General features: G+C 44.1%; 1 protein-coding gene across 1 annotated transcript; it reads left to right on the top strand.

Annotated features, from left to right (window-relative positions):
* The first annotated feature begins 10,264 nt into the window (after positions 1-10,264).
* On the top strand, positions 10,265-14,637 carry foxg1b (forkhead box G1b). The gene has a single exon (XM_082556346.1). The coding sequence runs from the start codon at positions 10,729-10,731 to the stop codon at positions 11,908-11,910; it is 1,182 nt and encodes a 393-aa protein (XP_082412472.1). The 5' UTR covers positions 10,265-10,728; the 3' UTR covers positions 11,911-14,637.
* Positions 14,638-15,566: the final 929 nt, after the last annotated feature.

The raw sequence follows: 15,566 nt of genomic DNA, 5'->3' as shown, positions 1-15,566 counted from the left end.
CCTCTTCCTCAAACAGTTTAAACCAGTCTGATCTGGATCATGTCAGGCTTGCAGAGTAAATATGATATTGTTCGCCGATGACGCCACCATATCTGTCACAGTTTGTTTGACAAGGGGCGGGTGACCGGTGTAAATACCTGAAAAGGAAACAGTCGGGTTGAGAGGTCTTTGTCAAACACGCAGACAGATTATCGGTGATCCTGGAAATCTGGCCCGTGACGACAGCTGCGGCTACGACCACGCGACATCCAAAGCTGCGATGACAGAGGTCAATCAAAGACCGCCACGGAGGTCAAAGACACAGTGTCTGCACCGACATGGGCAGATCATGCTTGATAAATTGCGTTGGCGAGCTTTTACAGTGACAGACAGACTGTCATACCTCATCATAGTCGTGCACAAACTATCGATGAACTCTTTGGTATACGTTTTCTGGTTCAATGAAACAAAGTCAAAAAAAATCTTCCAGGCATTTAGAACGAAGACGAAATATGAGGCAAAAGATAGAGATGATAATCACCAACTAAGCTCATTTAAAATCAAGTGGCCAAGTGTGAAAACTGCAATTCTTCAAATGTCCAAGTGAGCCTGGCTCCAGAAGTGAGATGTTAAAATGTCAACTTTACAGCAGAAATAAACAGAACAGCAGAGGGAAGCGACTGGATGGTAGGAACAAGAAGAGAAGTGCAACTATACGCAGATGACACACGTTTATATACTGGAGACTTTAACAGTTTATGTGTAGCTCTAGGGATGGGTATCGTTTATGTTTTATCCGATACCGGTGCCAAACCGGTACTTTTGAAACGGTGCCGGTGCTTAAAGAATGGAAAACACAAAATTGGTCCACAAACCTCTCATGTTCAGCTGGTTTTTGTAAAAAGATAACAATGTTAGCCTTTTCTGCAGCTATGGGGCATATATGGTATCACTCTTGGCTGGAAGCTTAAACAATGGAAAAAACACAAACTTTGTCCAAAAACCTCTCATGTTTAACTGTTTTCCACTTTTTCTTTGGTCATTTTAGCCTTTTTGTCCAGGGTGAAGGGAGTATCTGCCATCACACAAGAAGACAGCCGCATGTAGCTATGATGGTGTTTGCTAGTTCACCTTACATGCATTAATGTAATAACGTGGTTAGCCTACTCAACGTAAATTACACACGAACAACATTAAGCTACTCACGCAGAGAAGAACGGCTGCTGCCATCATCATCCTCATCATTTCGGCTACACTGGCAGGGCTAGGGGCCAGGACTTCGGGTTCTTGGGTGATGTTGCTAACTCCGGGCCGATAACAGGCACCACACCCGCAGTAGATGTGCTCGGTGTGAGGTCTCGCAGCAAGCTATCAAATACGGCGCATTTTTCGGCTTTTAAAAAACATTATGCGTCGCCAGGTGTTTCATCAGATTCGAGGTGTTGCCTCCTTTGCACAGTATCACCTTAAAGCAGCGGTCTCCAACCTTTTTTGCACCACGGACTTGTTTATGCCCGACAATATTTTCACGGACCGCCTTTAAGGTTTCGCGGATAAATACAACAAAATAAAACTAGTACCGGTACCGAAAAAAGAAGATTTATTCATAACACACGTGAAAAGACCCAACGATAAAAACGATGACAAAATAACGCTCAAAACCGACAAAAACCCTGAAAACTATACATTTCACACCTGAGCCTCAACTCTCGTGGCCCGGTACCAAACGACTCACGGACCGGTACCGGTCCGAGGCCCGGGGGTTGGGGACCGCTGCCTTAAAGCACTTGTTGCAGGCTGCTGAGTTTGCATCTTTTGCTGTGAAGTACAGCCAGACTTTTGACCGCTTCGCCTTGGGTGTTTTTAATCTGTAGCTCTGCTCTAACAGAACGTACATACCTGGACCCGCCTACTATCCTTGGAAAGTACTACTATCCCTCCCTGAGCCTGCTTCTGCTGGAGGTTTCTTCCTGTTAAAGGGAGGTTTTCCTTCCCACTGTCGCCAAAGTGCTGCTCATAGGGGGTCATGTGATTGTTGTGTTTTCCTCTGTATGTATTACTGTAGGGTCTATCTTACAATATAAAGCACCTTGAGGCGACTGTTGTTGTGATTTGAACTGAGGGGAGGAGCCAGAGAGAAATCTGAGCAGGTTAGTGTCTGAGTCTGAATTTCCCTCATGTCTGTGTTACCACCCTCAGGGTTTACATTTAAAAACTTTCTGGAATGGGGCCCAGATCACTATAATACAATAATAATGCATATCATGCTTTTCAATGCACTCTTCAAATGAAAGTGCTGCTGCTTGCATGCTGTGTACCGTCCACATTATGGCATGCGACCTCCTTTGTCCTCAGAGTGAAAGCCTTATCCTCGTTACTTCTGTTGGCTGAATCTCCTTTAAACCTCCTCCCTCCTTTGGCTCCTCTCCTTGATGACTAAATCGGATTTTGCAGGTGAAATCAAACAAGAGATCAGACCTTCAACGTGATTCACATCTTCCAGTTGGTTCCAAAGTTTGGAGCGCTTGGTTTTACACCAGAGGTAAGCAGAAAGGACAGCTGGGAGGTTACATCAGGCGTCTGCGCCCCTCGGGAATGGAGGGCTTATGGTAGCTGCCGAGCGAACGGGGAGTCAGCCAAGTTCATGTTTTGTGAGACCAGACACACGATAATCTAACTCCTGAAAGCTGCTCATAAATACCCGTGCTGTTTTGGCAACAGGGCGGTAATCTGTGCAGCTGGTGGCGAACCCGAGCAGCGGAAAAACTGACACCGCCGACCGACCGCCTCGGAGACGAGAGGAGGGAAGCAGGGATCAGACGAGCTTCTTCTGTCAGAGAAATCTGATTTATTACCCACGAGGAAACTGACTTTGAAAACAAGAGCTCGGTTTGTTGAGGCTGATGTGAAGTCTGTCCACACTCTGTTTGAGGACTTAGTGTCACTTTAACTACAACCTGTCAGAAATCATTCCTAATGAGAGATGAAGAACCTTTTTGGTCCAAAATACAAAACAAAGCAGCAAACAATCACATTTTAGAGGCTTCAGCACACGAATAATGATTAAACCTAATTCCTCAATCCACTGTAGTAACCTCAGGTCCTTTCATGCAGATTAATGTACTTCAAAGTGCTTCACAGATAATCAGACTTAAGTTAAAAAACTAGGTGTTACAAAGTGCTTTAAACAAAAATAAAAGAAACGATTGTCATGTAAATTTAAAGCAGATGTAGTTAGTTAAGTTTATTCAATCAAGGACAGCACATGACACGCGTTGCATGAGAACACAATGCAACCGTTGTTGTGTACAAAGGTTTTCTGGCCAAAGGTGATTTGCAATTTACAAATCAAAAGCTGAAGGTTTAGGTTCCTGTTTCTTGATCGAAGCGCCAAACTCAGACTTACTAAACTAAACTGTCAACAGGAAAATTTGATATTTCTGTTTTAAATAAACCGCATACCCTCCCATCTTTACACCTGTTGATCTCAAACCAGATCCAGCCGGGATTAAGTCAGGTCAGCAGCATCAGTTGCCGTGGCAATGTCAAAAGTGCATCACGTGTATCACAAAGTTTGACTTCGTCGTGCGGGGCTCAGGTCACACTTGAAAATGAGACTTTTACTGCATAAAGAATCAGTCGTTTTTCTGTAAGAGACAAACTGCCGTCAAACTACTGAGCAGTGAGATTCACGGACAATCGAGCGTTGTTGGGTTTACCTGCATGTAGCTGTTGGATCAGTGCAGTAACGATGCTGAGCCCGTCACAGAGCATGCTGGGAGAGCCACGCCTTCACGCACTCCAGGTCAGGAAAACCCAGAGTCGAACTCGTTCACAGCCTGTGTCTTTATGTAAACAAGTTTAAATACAAATTATAATTCTTAAGATATTTTCATGTAAGAGAAACAAGTGCAGTCTGAGTTTTTCCACATGGTGAAGAAATGCTGCTCTGGGCTCGAGGGGGACATTATGGAAGTTGCACAGATGATCCTGAAATTTATATAGAGAAAGTTTTTGTTCATTGACAGAATCTACTGTAAAAATCACAGATTCTCTATCAGCGGGAACCGTATAAAAATACAGTTACGTCTGAAAAACATGTTCACCTTCACTTTTTACAAAGCTGTCCAGTTGTCCAGATTGGAGACCTTGGCAGGCTGATTCTGGCCCCCGGACCTTATGTTTGACATCCCTGGTTTAAGACTCTTCACTTAAAGAAAACATTTTGAGCACAAACATCAGAACAATCGCAGGACTCTGCACGGATCGAGCTGATTTAGCAGGAAATAAAAGTTTAACGTTTAGTCTGAATCTGCAGCCACATGGACATATTTCTGCAGATACTGCAGCCATAATTTTGCAGCCTATTGTTGACAGATGTCACTCGTTCATGTGAGCTCAGAAAGGGTTAACAGAGAAAGCTGATAGCCTCCGTCACCACAGCTGTTACGGCTGACTGAGGTTTCAGGTTTGGCCGAGCCAGCGAGCACGACCTGTGATAACCCAGCTGATCACAATGTTCTTCTAAAAAATCTTTAACGTGTTGTTTTCCATGTTTCTGATTTACAGACGTTTGAGTTTCACCTGCTGGCAAAATGAAAGGTGAGGCGGCTGCGTTTGCACCACCTTTGTTGGAGGTTCAGATCCAGTTAAACTGAAACACCATCTGGCACAAAAACACAGCAGAGATTTAATAAAGCAGATTGGAGGAGGGAGGCCTGTGTGTGTGTGTGTGTGTGTGTGTGTGTGTGTGTGTGTGTGTGTGTGTGTGTGTGTGTGTAATCTGGATTTCAGCTTTGTTGTCCAACACAATCGGCTGTGAGTGTAAACAAAGGTGACTGTAGAGCTTGTGCGTGTCACTGAACACAGCTTGTAACTTGTTCAGTTATTTATTGTAATTAAAAAGGTTCACATGGGGAAGTTTACGGTGTTTCTGTGACTCTGACCCTGAAAATTAAACTGGAAAATCACCATCACAGTCATCTTACTGGGATTTTAACTGGTTTGAGCTCTTCGTGTATAAACAAGACTGATTTTCATGCTGAAAACGAAGAAAACAACGTTTATTTTCAGATTTGGGGTTTTTTTAGCTGTAATTTTGGATTTGGTTTGGAAAACATGTTTGGGTGACTCAGCAGCCTTTTATAATAACTGCCTAAAAGTGCTGTAGTGCGGATTAGCATCCCGGCAGCGCTCCAAAGGCTCAGAAAGCTGCAGGCTTACTGTGTGTCAACAGGTTTTGTTTTATAGATTAGGGAAAATTTGGGAAGATTGAGCTTAAAAAAACAGGAAAACCCAACCAAACAGCCCCAACAGAAGTTCAGTTTCCTGTCTGCTCGTTAGGATCGGGCTAAATGTTTCTTTTCTCACATCAGGCTTTGCAGGAAGTCGTCACGCACATGAATCTGCCAGGACTCCTTGATTTTAATGATCTTTTATATTTTACTTTTCTTAGAGATATGAAAGAAATCCAGCTTTCAGTGGCTTCAGTGGTTTGTTTTGTGTTGTTTCGAGTCTGTAATATGTGACGAGTGAACTCTAACAACCTCAGGTGCTCCACGAAAACACCTGAAGTCTGTAATTTCCTGTTGTGATCATTAATCAGTGTGTTGTGTTTACATGTTGACGTTCTTGTGGATGTGTGCGATGGTTCCCAGTGTTTGCGTGGCCAAGAACAGCTTAAAGGTTTAGCTGTCAACAGGCCGCCATGACTGAGACTCCCGCGGTGGTTAATGTGTCCGCGCCAGCGTTCGTGCCCAGGATTGTTGTGTAACGGTGCCACAAAGGACGTCGTTCGTTTTGTTTGCAAGAAACACATCGAACAATAAATCTAGCAAATTTACTGCAAGTATTTACTATAAAAGATATTTTATGACTTCAAGACCAAGTTTGTATCCTATGTTTTTATTTTTTGGTCCATCTATTAAACTTCGGCAGCTCTTTGTCCTCTGCAGAATATTTGAGTGTCAGAGTTGTACCATTGCAAACATGTTTCCTGTACTCGGATCTGATCGCATTCCCAAAGAGATCGATCTGATTTGCTTTGGGAATACGGGGGTATCAGGGCCCATTGTCAGGCTATCCCGTCCCCGTACAGCTGTAGTGAGAGCTCGGGTCCACTTCCAGCAGTAAGCCTGGTTTCCTGCAGGTGTCAAACTCACCTCCGTTCAGAACCTTTATTTCCAGGCGCAGTTGAAGGGTGGAGTGCCTCCACTTCCATGGCCTCATGTCTCTGTTTGCTGATGATGTGGTTCTTCTGACTTATTTGAAAGATCTCCTCCAGCTCGCACCGGGCAGTTAGCAGCTGAGCGTGAAGCGACGGGAATGACTCCGGGTCAGGGGTGATTGGTGGAGGGATCGGTGTTTGCAGCGATTAAGATGCTGCATAGCTCTGTTGTGATGAAGCGAGCGCTGAGCATGAAAACAAAATCTGCTGATTTACTTTTCGAGCTACGTTTCTATGTAAGTGTTGAAAATGAACTTCTGATAAAAAGAGAACGCATAGATTACATTTCTCGACTGGCTCCCACCAGGAGGAGGTGAGGAGGGAGAGGGAGGCCGAGGCCTGCTTAGTCTGCTGCTTCAGAGAAACAGGCCCAGATAAGCACCTGCATGGATGCACACTATGAAGTTTATGTAACATATCCTCCTTAACCTTTTAAAGTCTGAACCATAAAATAATTACCAGAAAATCTGAATTTTGGGGAAACTGAATGTTTATTAAACATTAAGATTGTTTATTTATTTTTTGTTTTTTTTACTTTTTCAATTTGCAACTTATTGCATAAAACATATTGTCCACTTAATTTAGGGGAAAAAAATCACACTGATGATGTTGAAGTCTCACAAACTTAACTATGATACACTCGGCTTTACAGGGTGAATTAAAGCCCACATGAACCATGCAGTGAGCAGTCAATCCCAGTTATTTGTTTTCCAGATATTCAAATGAGCAGAAAACCAGTGTTCCTGTAAACCGTGGGACTGTGGGACACAACGTAAATACTGTGAACAGGTGTTTGTAGCTTTTAAAAGCAAACAGCAGGGTATTATATTTCATATATATTTAATAAATATACATAATTAAAATGTTATTTTGAGTTCTTTTCCCCCATTTCAGTCATGTTTCAGTTTCAGTCATGACAGGTATGTTTTTAGTTTAGGTTTATGTTTCCGTGTTGTTGGCTTATCTCACACGGGCCCAAGTTTTATGAAAGTCACTGCAATTAAAACACAACAGAGGCAAGAAGCCTGAAACGCCACAGAAACCTAAGACGCAGCTGCTGTCCTGTTTATTTAGATAGATCTGAAACATTAGGTTTACATCAGTTAAATAAATTGTTTTCCTCTATTTCTGTCACGGCCCCGGTGCCTCACCGGCTGAGTCCGTGTTAGAAACACGTTTTTGTTCTCTCTCTCTTCCCCCTGCCGCAGCGGTGCTCACTGTGGGCTCCCGCCCCCGGCCCACGCACCTGTGCTCGTCATCACACCTGTCGCTGATTGCTACAATCAGAAGGGCTTCTTAGGATGGCAGACCTACGCTACTCGTCACTGGAACATTGAGCCACCAGCATCAGTTATTCTGTGATCAGCAAGTCTGAGTCTGTTGGTCTTCATGCGACCTCGTGCTAATTGGATTTTTCTGTGTGTGTGTGTGTGTGTGTGTGTGTGTGTGTGCGTGGATCTTCCCTGGACCCGTCCCTGTATCTTTGAGTGAGCGAGAGGAGCGTTGGAGGAAAAGGAGTGGGATCGTTGCTGAGAGAGTGGGGTGTGTTTTCGGACCCTTCCCCTCGGACCGCTCTCCCGAACACTTTGCGTAGACCTGGTGACATCACTGTAAATAAACGCACTGTCAGTTTTTGCAAAGGTCTCCTGGTCTGCGCCCGAGTCCGTCTACAAAACGTGTCAATTTTACGATAGAACTTGAAAAATCCATTTAACTCAAACATAAGCAGAGCTTCTTTACTTTGATGTGCATCATTAGACGTTTGGTCCTGTGGATGCACGTGACTTTAACACATCTTTTATAAGTACTGAGCACTTAAAGCAAAAGTATTTTTTAAATGTGGTGCAACTTTTGTCTTTTAACCTGATGTTACTTATTTTTCTTAAATTAACAATTTTGCTTTTTTTTTTTATTGCTTTTTTTGGCTGTAGGTGTGGTGTTGTGATCTGTGTGTGTTTCTGTGTTTGCTGCAAAAATATATATTTACATTTATTTAAAACACAAAATTCTTGTGCCATCACTTTTTATGTATTCCATCTGTTCTGAGCACAGAGCTCTGAACAGATTTATTCCCGATCCCGATTCCACAAGCCACGGGGCCTTCTGCTGTGCAGGTTTAGTTTTTGTGTTTAGAGTTTGAAGCAGGATTGTCCAACTCGTTTTAGTTCCTCACAGATCACAGAGAAAGGCACAAAAACCTTCACATATCGAGTTTCTGTAACTGATTAATATTTTACATCTTTATGATTCAAATAACTGTTTTTGATCTTTAAATGTCTCCTGTGTAGTGAAGCTGGCACAGACGGTAACACAATTATACAACCCCTCAGATTAAAAGCCTTGTTTCACACTTTGGCTCATGTGACCACTCACATGATTAATGTTAATTCAAAGACCCTCGGACCACCTCACACAGGAGTTAAAGACTCGGGACTCTTTAGAACTGAAGAAAACTTCTGGATGAGAGGCAAACATCCTCGGGAACAAAAGAAGTCCTCCAGCTGCCTTTTCCCACGATCCTGGTGACTGAGAGCCGACACAGACTAAAAATCTCTTATAACAGTTCAACCAGGAGCGGTTACAAAGACTAATAACACACAAACACACAGAATAAGTCCACAAATGTACATATGAGATAATGAGCATAGTAAAGATCAGGTTCAGTCACTGCAGCAGTCAGAGGGGGTCAAATTGGGATCAGCTCCTTCAACTGAGGGGAACAAATTCACTACAAGTTCTTTCAAGCTGGACTGATGGATTAAGTCTGCTGAGAGGCTGGAATGTGGACCAGAAAAACAAAAGGTGAAACGAAAGACAGGAAGTAGAAGCACGAGAGACACACGGACAAAAGCATGATCAAAATAAAGCAAGAGGACGAAGAAGAGATAAGATAAGCTTTACTGTCACCATACGCTCTGCTAGTCTGCAGTCATACCATTAAAACATCCTGATGACTGCAAAGAACAAAAAACACAAGAAGCAGGAACTGGCGGCCAATAAAAACACAGGGAGCAAAAACCTCAACGACAAAAAAACAAAACAAAACACCCCAAAACAAAAGCTGGACTCAAACAACAAAAACACTTAAAAAACGATCAGCTGGGCCGGAATCTGGCTCCAGAGCCACATGTTAGACACCACCGATGCAGGCAGGCTTCAACAAACGTGCCAAAGTTTCCAGTCTGACCCAGTGGACACTAGGGTGCAAAATATAAGGCCCGGGGCCCAGAATGAGCCGGGCAAAGACACAACCGGAGCGCTTTGGAAAATGTTTAGGAAAGCTTTTGGACTTTTAACTGTATTCCTATGAGTTTTCCTGCTGACAAATGTCTCCTCCACAGCCACACATACTTTACCAAAGAAATAAGTACTTAATAAACAATTACATTTTTTTCCCCACTGTCTACTATAGAAATGTTATTTTAAAAACCCTAAAAAAGAACAACCTTCTGTGTGAAAAGAGTTTCTGCTTTAGGAAATTCCAAATATTGCAGGGGCGTAGTTTAAAAAATTAAATGGAGAACCGATCTTTGTTGTTAAAAATGCTTCACAAGAGTGAAAATGTCTGAAATTGTAAATTATTTTTACATGTTGACAGCTTGTTTGAATAAAGTGTTTTGCATGTAATGACCTGTAAACTGAGAAGGTAAATTCAGTGCGTTCTTTTTAAATCTCCCCTCTGATGGTCGCTCAAACTGCTCTGTCTGCTGCACACAAACTGACACCGGAAGCAACTGTTCACATGGATCAGTCCCGCCTGCTGCCGACAGGAGGCGCTCTGGCTCCAGCGTGAGACCCGCCGCCTCTGCTGTGTGTGCGTGTTACTGCCGACACGATGATTTTTATTAGGAGACAATGGCGCTTCTCTCGGTGCCCTCCTCCTCTCCATCCCCAAACACACAGACGCACGCGCGCAAACACACACTGTGCGTGCACGCGCCATGTTTGCAGACATGAATTCAAACTATTATTGTCGCCGAGAAAACAAAGCCCCGACTGCCCGTGCGCTTTTACGCACGCGCACACCCATAAGCGGACGTGCGCTTTTACGCACGGGCTTGGCGCACACACAAGAGGTGGAGGGAACTGTGCGCGCGCGCGTAAATATGGAACGATGGGGAGAGAGAGATTAAAGGGGAGCAGATGAAGTGACAGGTTTGTGAGGCTCGAGACAGGAAAGGTCGGAGGTTTGGAGACGGAGGCGCGCGGAGAGCGAGAGGAGGAGAAAAGAGGATTTGTTGACAAAATCACCAAGTTGGAGAAGCTCCTCCTCTCCGTGATGTCGTCGGAACCTCCTTAATTACTAATTTCTCCACATCCACGCCACGCTCTCTCCCTCTCTCTCCCTCCCTCTCTCTCTCTCTCTCTCTCCATCCATGCGTCTCTCATCCTGAGCCTCCTTTCTCTCTCCTCTCTGTCTCTCTCTCGGATCACGGAGGTGGAGGACCTCGGAGTTGTTGTTGTGGTTGTTCATTTTTTTTTATTATTTATTCCTGGTTTTGTCGGGAGAGCCGCCACCGGGCATGGAGGATGTAAAAGACCCGCCGACCGTGCACCGGTCCTCCTCCTTCAGCATCAAGAGCCTCCTGCTGCCCTCCAAGTGCGAGCGTGCGGACTCCGCGACGGTCGCGATCCACGGAGCCCCGTGTCTCTCCCCGGGCTCCGACTGCGAGAAGTCTCTGGACCCCCCGGAGGTGGACTCTGCGGCCTCCACGCTTCTAGAGCCGGAGAAACCTGGCAAGGAGGAGCCGGAGGAAGAGGAGGGGGACGGAGGGGGAGGCGGAGGAGGGGACGGCGGCAAGGCGACACCGGAGCAGAACACCGGCGGCGGCAAAAACGGGAAGTATGACAAGCCTCCGTTCAGCTACAACGCGCTGATCATGATGGCCATCCGGCAGAGCCCCGAGAAGCGGCTCACGCTCAACGGCATCTACGAGTTCATCATGAAGAACTTCCCGTACTACCGAGAGCACAAGCAGGGCTGGCAGAACTCCATCCGGCACAACCTCAGCCTCAATAAGTGCTTCGTCAAGGTGCCTCGGCACTACGACGACCCGGGCAAGGGCAACTACTGGATGCTGGACCCGAGCAGCGACGACGTGTTCATCGGCGGGACCACCGGGAAGCTCCGCCGGCGCTCCGCCACCTCTCGGGGCAAGCTGGCGATGAAGCGCGGGTTGCGCTTCGCTCCTCTCGGGCTGGGCATCAACGAGCGGAGCAGCAACCCGCTGTACTGGCAGCTGTCCCCGTTCCTGTCCCTGCACCACCACCACCATCACCCGCACTACAACGGCTCGTCCGCCGGCTTCCTGAACCAGGCGGCCGGCTACGGCTCGCTGCTGCCCGCCGTGGAGCAGCTGAGTAACGGGGAGCTGGGCCGCTCGCTGCCGCTGGGCCTGACGAACAGTTACGGGATGAGCTCGTCGCCGGTCGGGCTGCTGTCCGGTCAGCCAGGATACTTCGTGTCAGGGAGCCAGCACTCGGCGGCCCCGCCGGGGGGGGGAGGCGGCCCGCCACCCGCGGCTCCTCCGCCGCCTCCTCACCTCCCGCAGGGCGCTCCGGGCTTCGGCGGCTCCCCACAGGCGCTGCTCTCGGACTCGCTCAGAAACAGCTCGCTACCGGCCTTCTCCCCCGGTGTGTCCGCGGGGTTCCCCGGGGTGCTGTCCCACCAAAAGAGGGTGACCCCTAACGCGTTCCTAAACTGACCCCCCCACGCACACACACCCACACACCCTGGCTTCGTGGACTGCGCCGGGACGAGGACGCACAGACGTCACGTTAAGGGCAAATAGAAAGTGGTAAACATCAGAAATGTGTGTATGAATCCATAAATGAAGCGAGACTTCTGGCCACACGGAGTGCGATGCACAGCTCGGCTTCATCTTTACTTTAAAAGGGAGAAACTTTTGTTACCGCCGGTCGTCCAACTGTAAACTAGACTTGCCAAAGGTAACGCTATAAGTATATTTCAAACTATTTATATCTTGTACAAAGATTTTCAGTACTTTGTTTGTCGTTTATTTATGTTTTGTATTTATTGTATTTAAATTCTATTCGTCAGTGTTTGCGCTTCAGTATTAAGGAAAACGAGGGGTGGGGCTGGAAATACGACAGGGTTAATAATTATTTATGAATTTTGAGACAATCGAGGAGGAAAAAAACGAGACAATCAAAACTTTTATTTTGTGTTTTACTGGGAGGAAAAACACGTGAACAAAGCCTTAAAATTGGAAACGATCAGGGTTTTTGAGAGGAAGCAGAAGCCTACAAATCATATCTCAGGTTTGACCTCTGAATTAGAACAATGCGATTAAATAATGGTGTTAAAGCCGCTCTGTGTGAAGAGTTTCCTTCCAAAAATAATTCGATGTATTTTTCGACCTTCGTGATCACTAAATCCAGAAAAGTGTGTAAATGTTTTTGGAACAAACTCTTCAGCTGAAATTATGCAAACACGTTTTTTTGTTCAGCATCAACACGCAGACTGTTCACTCCGTTTATTTTGCTGTGTGTGTGTGTTTGTGCGTAAAGGCCTGAATGAGCGTAAAAGCTCCTGCGCATGTGCGCTCAGAGCCGCCGCACAGCCCCTCTTCTTCTTCTTTTAACTTTCTCTGCCGTCTTCTCGCTTTTTTTCTGGCCCGCTGACCCGCTCTGGTTCCTGGAGAACATTTTTAAGTGACCCGCGGAGGCTTGAGGCCTCTGTGCTGCTGCTGGGACTATTTTCTTTCCTTTTAAGGGGCTCCAACAAGCATCAGGCCCTCACACACACACGCACACACATAAAGGCCTATTTACATGTAGCTTTGGTCATATGAAAAACTTTTTTCACCAGATTTTTTTCTTTTCTAATGTTTTTTTTCTTTTTGATTAGAGAAGAGTTTAAAATAATGAAATGAACGAAAATCAGAGCGTCCTCACAGCCATGGAGTCACTTTATGTTACCTTTAGGAGACAGCCATTAAAAAAACGAATAATTTAATAGTCAGAGGAGTCGGAGGCGTGGGAAGAGTTAAAAACGTGCATGACAATCAATGAAACTGGAGCTGCTTCAGGCCAACTGAAATCATATATATGCAACTTATTTTTAAAAAAATATTCTGCGGAGAAATAAAGTCATCAGAAAGTTTCTCATGTGGAAAATGTTGGTCAGCTGACCTCAGCAGGAAGGGAGGGGCATATATTTAACATTTAAGATGACACACACACACACACACACACACACACACACACACACACACGCTACAGGGAGGCTTTAGTGAAAATAAAAGCTGATGTGGAAAATAAATGTAAAAAACTTTATATATTAAAATCCAGGTTTTTGCACATTTTTGTTATTTGGAAAAATATTTTAAAGTATTTTTTGTGACTTTAGTCGAACACATGGTCCAAAATTTTATTCTTTATGACTTTTTTATATTTAAAAAAAAAAAGCTAATGTCTTTCCACCGGAGCCACGTGGACGTATTATTATATACAGATGTGATTTGATTCAGTTTCCTCAGTAAATATGTTTCTAAAATATTTTAGCTCACAAAATAAAACAACGTAAACCAACAAAAGGAAAAAAGGAGCGAGTTTGACACTTTTAAACATTTTTAATCAAGAGAAATTATTTTTAATCTAACCGCCGATTCTTCACTTTAAACGTGAGCAGCGTTTGACAATCAGTCCCGATCACTGTGGTATTGATCCTCAGATCTCAGGTGGATCCAAGTAAAAGCAGCTTTTCAAAAATAAAATGCAACAAAATGCTTGTGATCATTTTAAAAGTCGAATATAAACGTGGTGTTAATTTCAGAAAAGAGAGAAAAAAAGGAAATAAATCCAAGTGAGAACGTTTCAAAACAGGAAGCAAACATATGGATCATAATGTTTCACATCTGGGCTTTTATTGTAAAATAAACAGAATTTAGAATTTTGAGTGTAAATGAGCTGCAGGTTGGATCCTTCAAACAGCTGAGTGCGCACACAGGAAACAGGAAGCCACCCCCCCCCCCCCCCCCCACATCGCCAACTTTGTTTTTTATTGTTACTTTTTACAGTGCAAACATATAAACTTATGTAACCTCGGTGAAATAAAAGCCTCATGCAGCTCAGAAGACGCTGACCTTCACACACACACACACACACACACACACACACACACACACACACACACACACACACACACACACACACACTGCAGGTCTGTCTGTGGGGAAACTTTGGGGGAAACTGTCGGCTCGGTTTTTCTCTCTGTCACTTTTTTCATTCTGGGTTTGTAAAAATTGTTTTTGATTTTTGGGGATTTGTTTGGTTTTTATTCTTTTTTTGCACTTTTGTAGTTAGACATCACTCAGTTGTACAAAGTCTGTAATGTCTGTTTCTTTGCTGTCTGTGTTTTATTTTTCCAGAGAAACTAAACTTGATTAAAAAGGATGAAATAACCTGAAGCAGAGTTTCTGCCTGATGATGTGTGCAAACATCACAAAGCAATAAGTTTTTATTCAAAGTGCGCACACAGACGCGTCACTGAGGCTGTGAATGAATTTCTGTTTCAGTTGACGTGCTGTTTTTATTGTTTTTCATTTCTTTAAACTTTTATGAGACTTTGATTTGCTCCATAGTGAATTGCATATTTTATTTATTTTTTATATTTTTATTTACTAAATCATAAGTCAGGTGTGCATTTATCACATGGGAGCTTTTGGAAGATATTTTTATTTGATATTAGTATTAAATTGATTATTTGATAAATGATTTAGTCATGCTAACTGCAGTTTTTAGTTGTATTGTGACTTATTTGACCGTTTTGGTTCCTTTAGGGTTATTATGAGGCCTGTTTATTGGCCTAATTTATGTTTCTATGATTTTTTGTCCCCACGGTTTTTCCAGAAATGTTTAACGTTTTGTGCATAAAGTCTGAAAAAAACAGGTTTACTTGCAGTAATATAGATAATTTTATATATAGATAAATATATATATAGATATATGGTCATTAATAATATTATTGTGTCTTTCTACCTCTTTCATTTTGAACGTTTGGCCTTCACACTCACATATTTATACATTTCTTTCTTCTGTTTTCTCGGCTGCGCGGAGGCTCCTTCACAGCTCTGTGTTAACACTGATGTCAACAGGAGGGTTTTCAAACTGACTCTTTAGCTCCATAACTTTTACTTTGAACAGGCCAGTTTTCAAGATTTGATGATTCCAGGTTTATTTCAGCTGCTTTATGATTTGTTTTCTTCTCTGTTGTTTGAGTTCAGTCTGAAAAAGTGCATCCAGTCAGTTTACACACAGCCTGGGCTTTGCTGAGTCGAAAGTCACATGATGTGTGTGTGTGTGTGTGTGTGTGTTCAGCCGCTCATTCAGCTGTACT

Source organism: Aulonocara stuartgranti, assembly GCF_965226115.1.
Source record: "Aulonocara stuartgranti genome assembly, chromosome: 13".
Lineage (NCBI taxonomy): Eukaryota > Metazoa > Chordata > Actinopteri > Cichliformes > Cichlidae > Aulonocara > Aulonocara stuartgranti.
This window is presented reverse-complemented; position numbering and strand designations above follow the sequence as displayed.

What these genes read in the sequence shown, in the direction of transcription:
- foxg1b (XM_082556346.1), top strand. Translation starts at nt 10,729, where the DNA reads ATGGAGGATGTAAAAGACCCGCCGACCGTGCACCGGTCCTCCTCCTTC.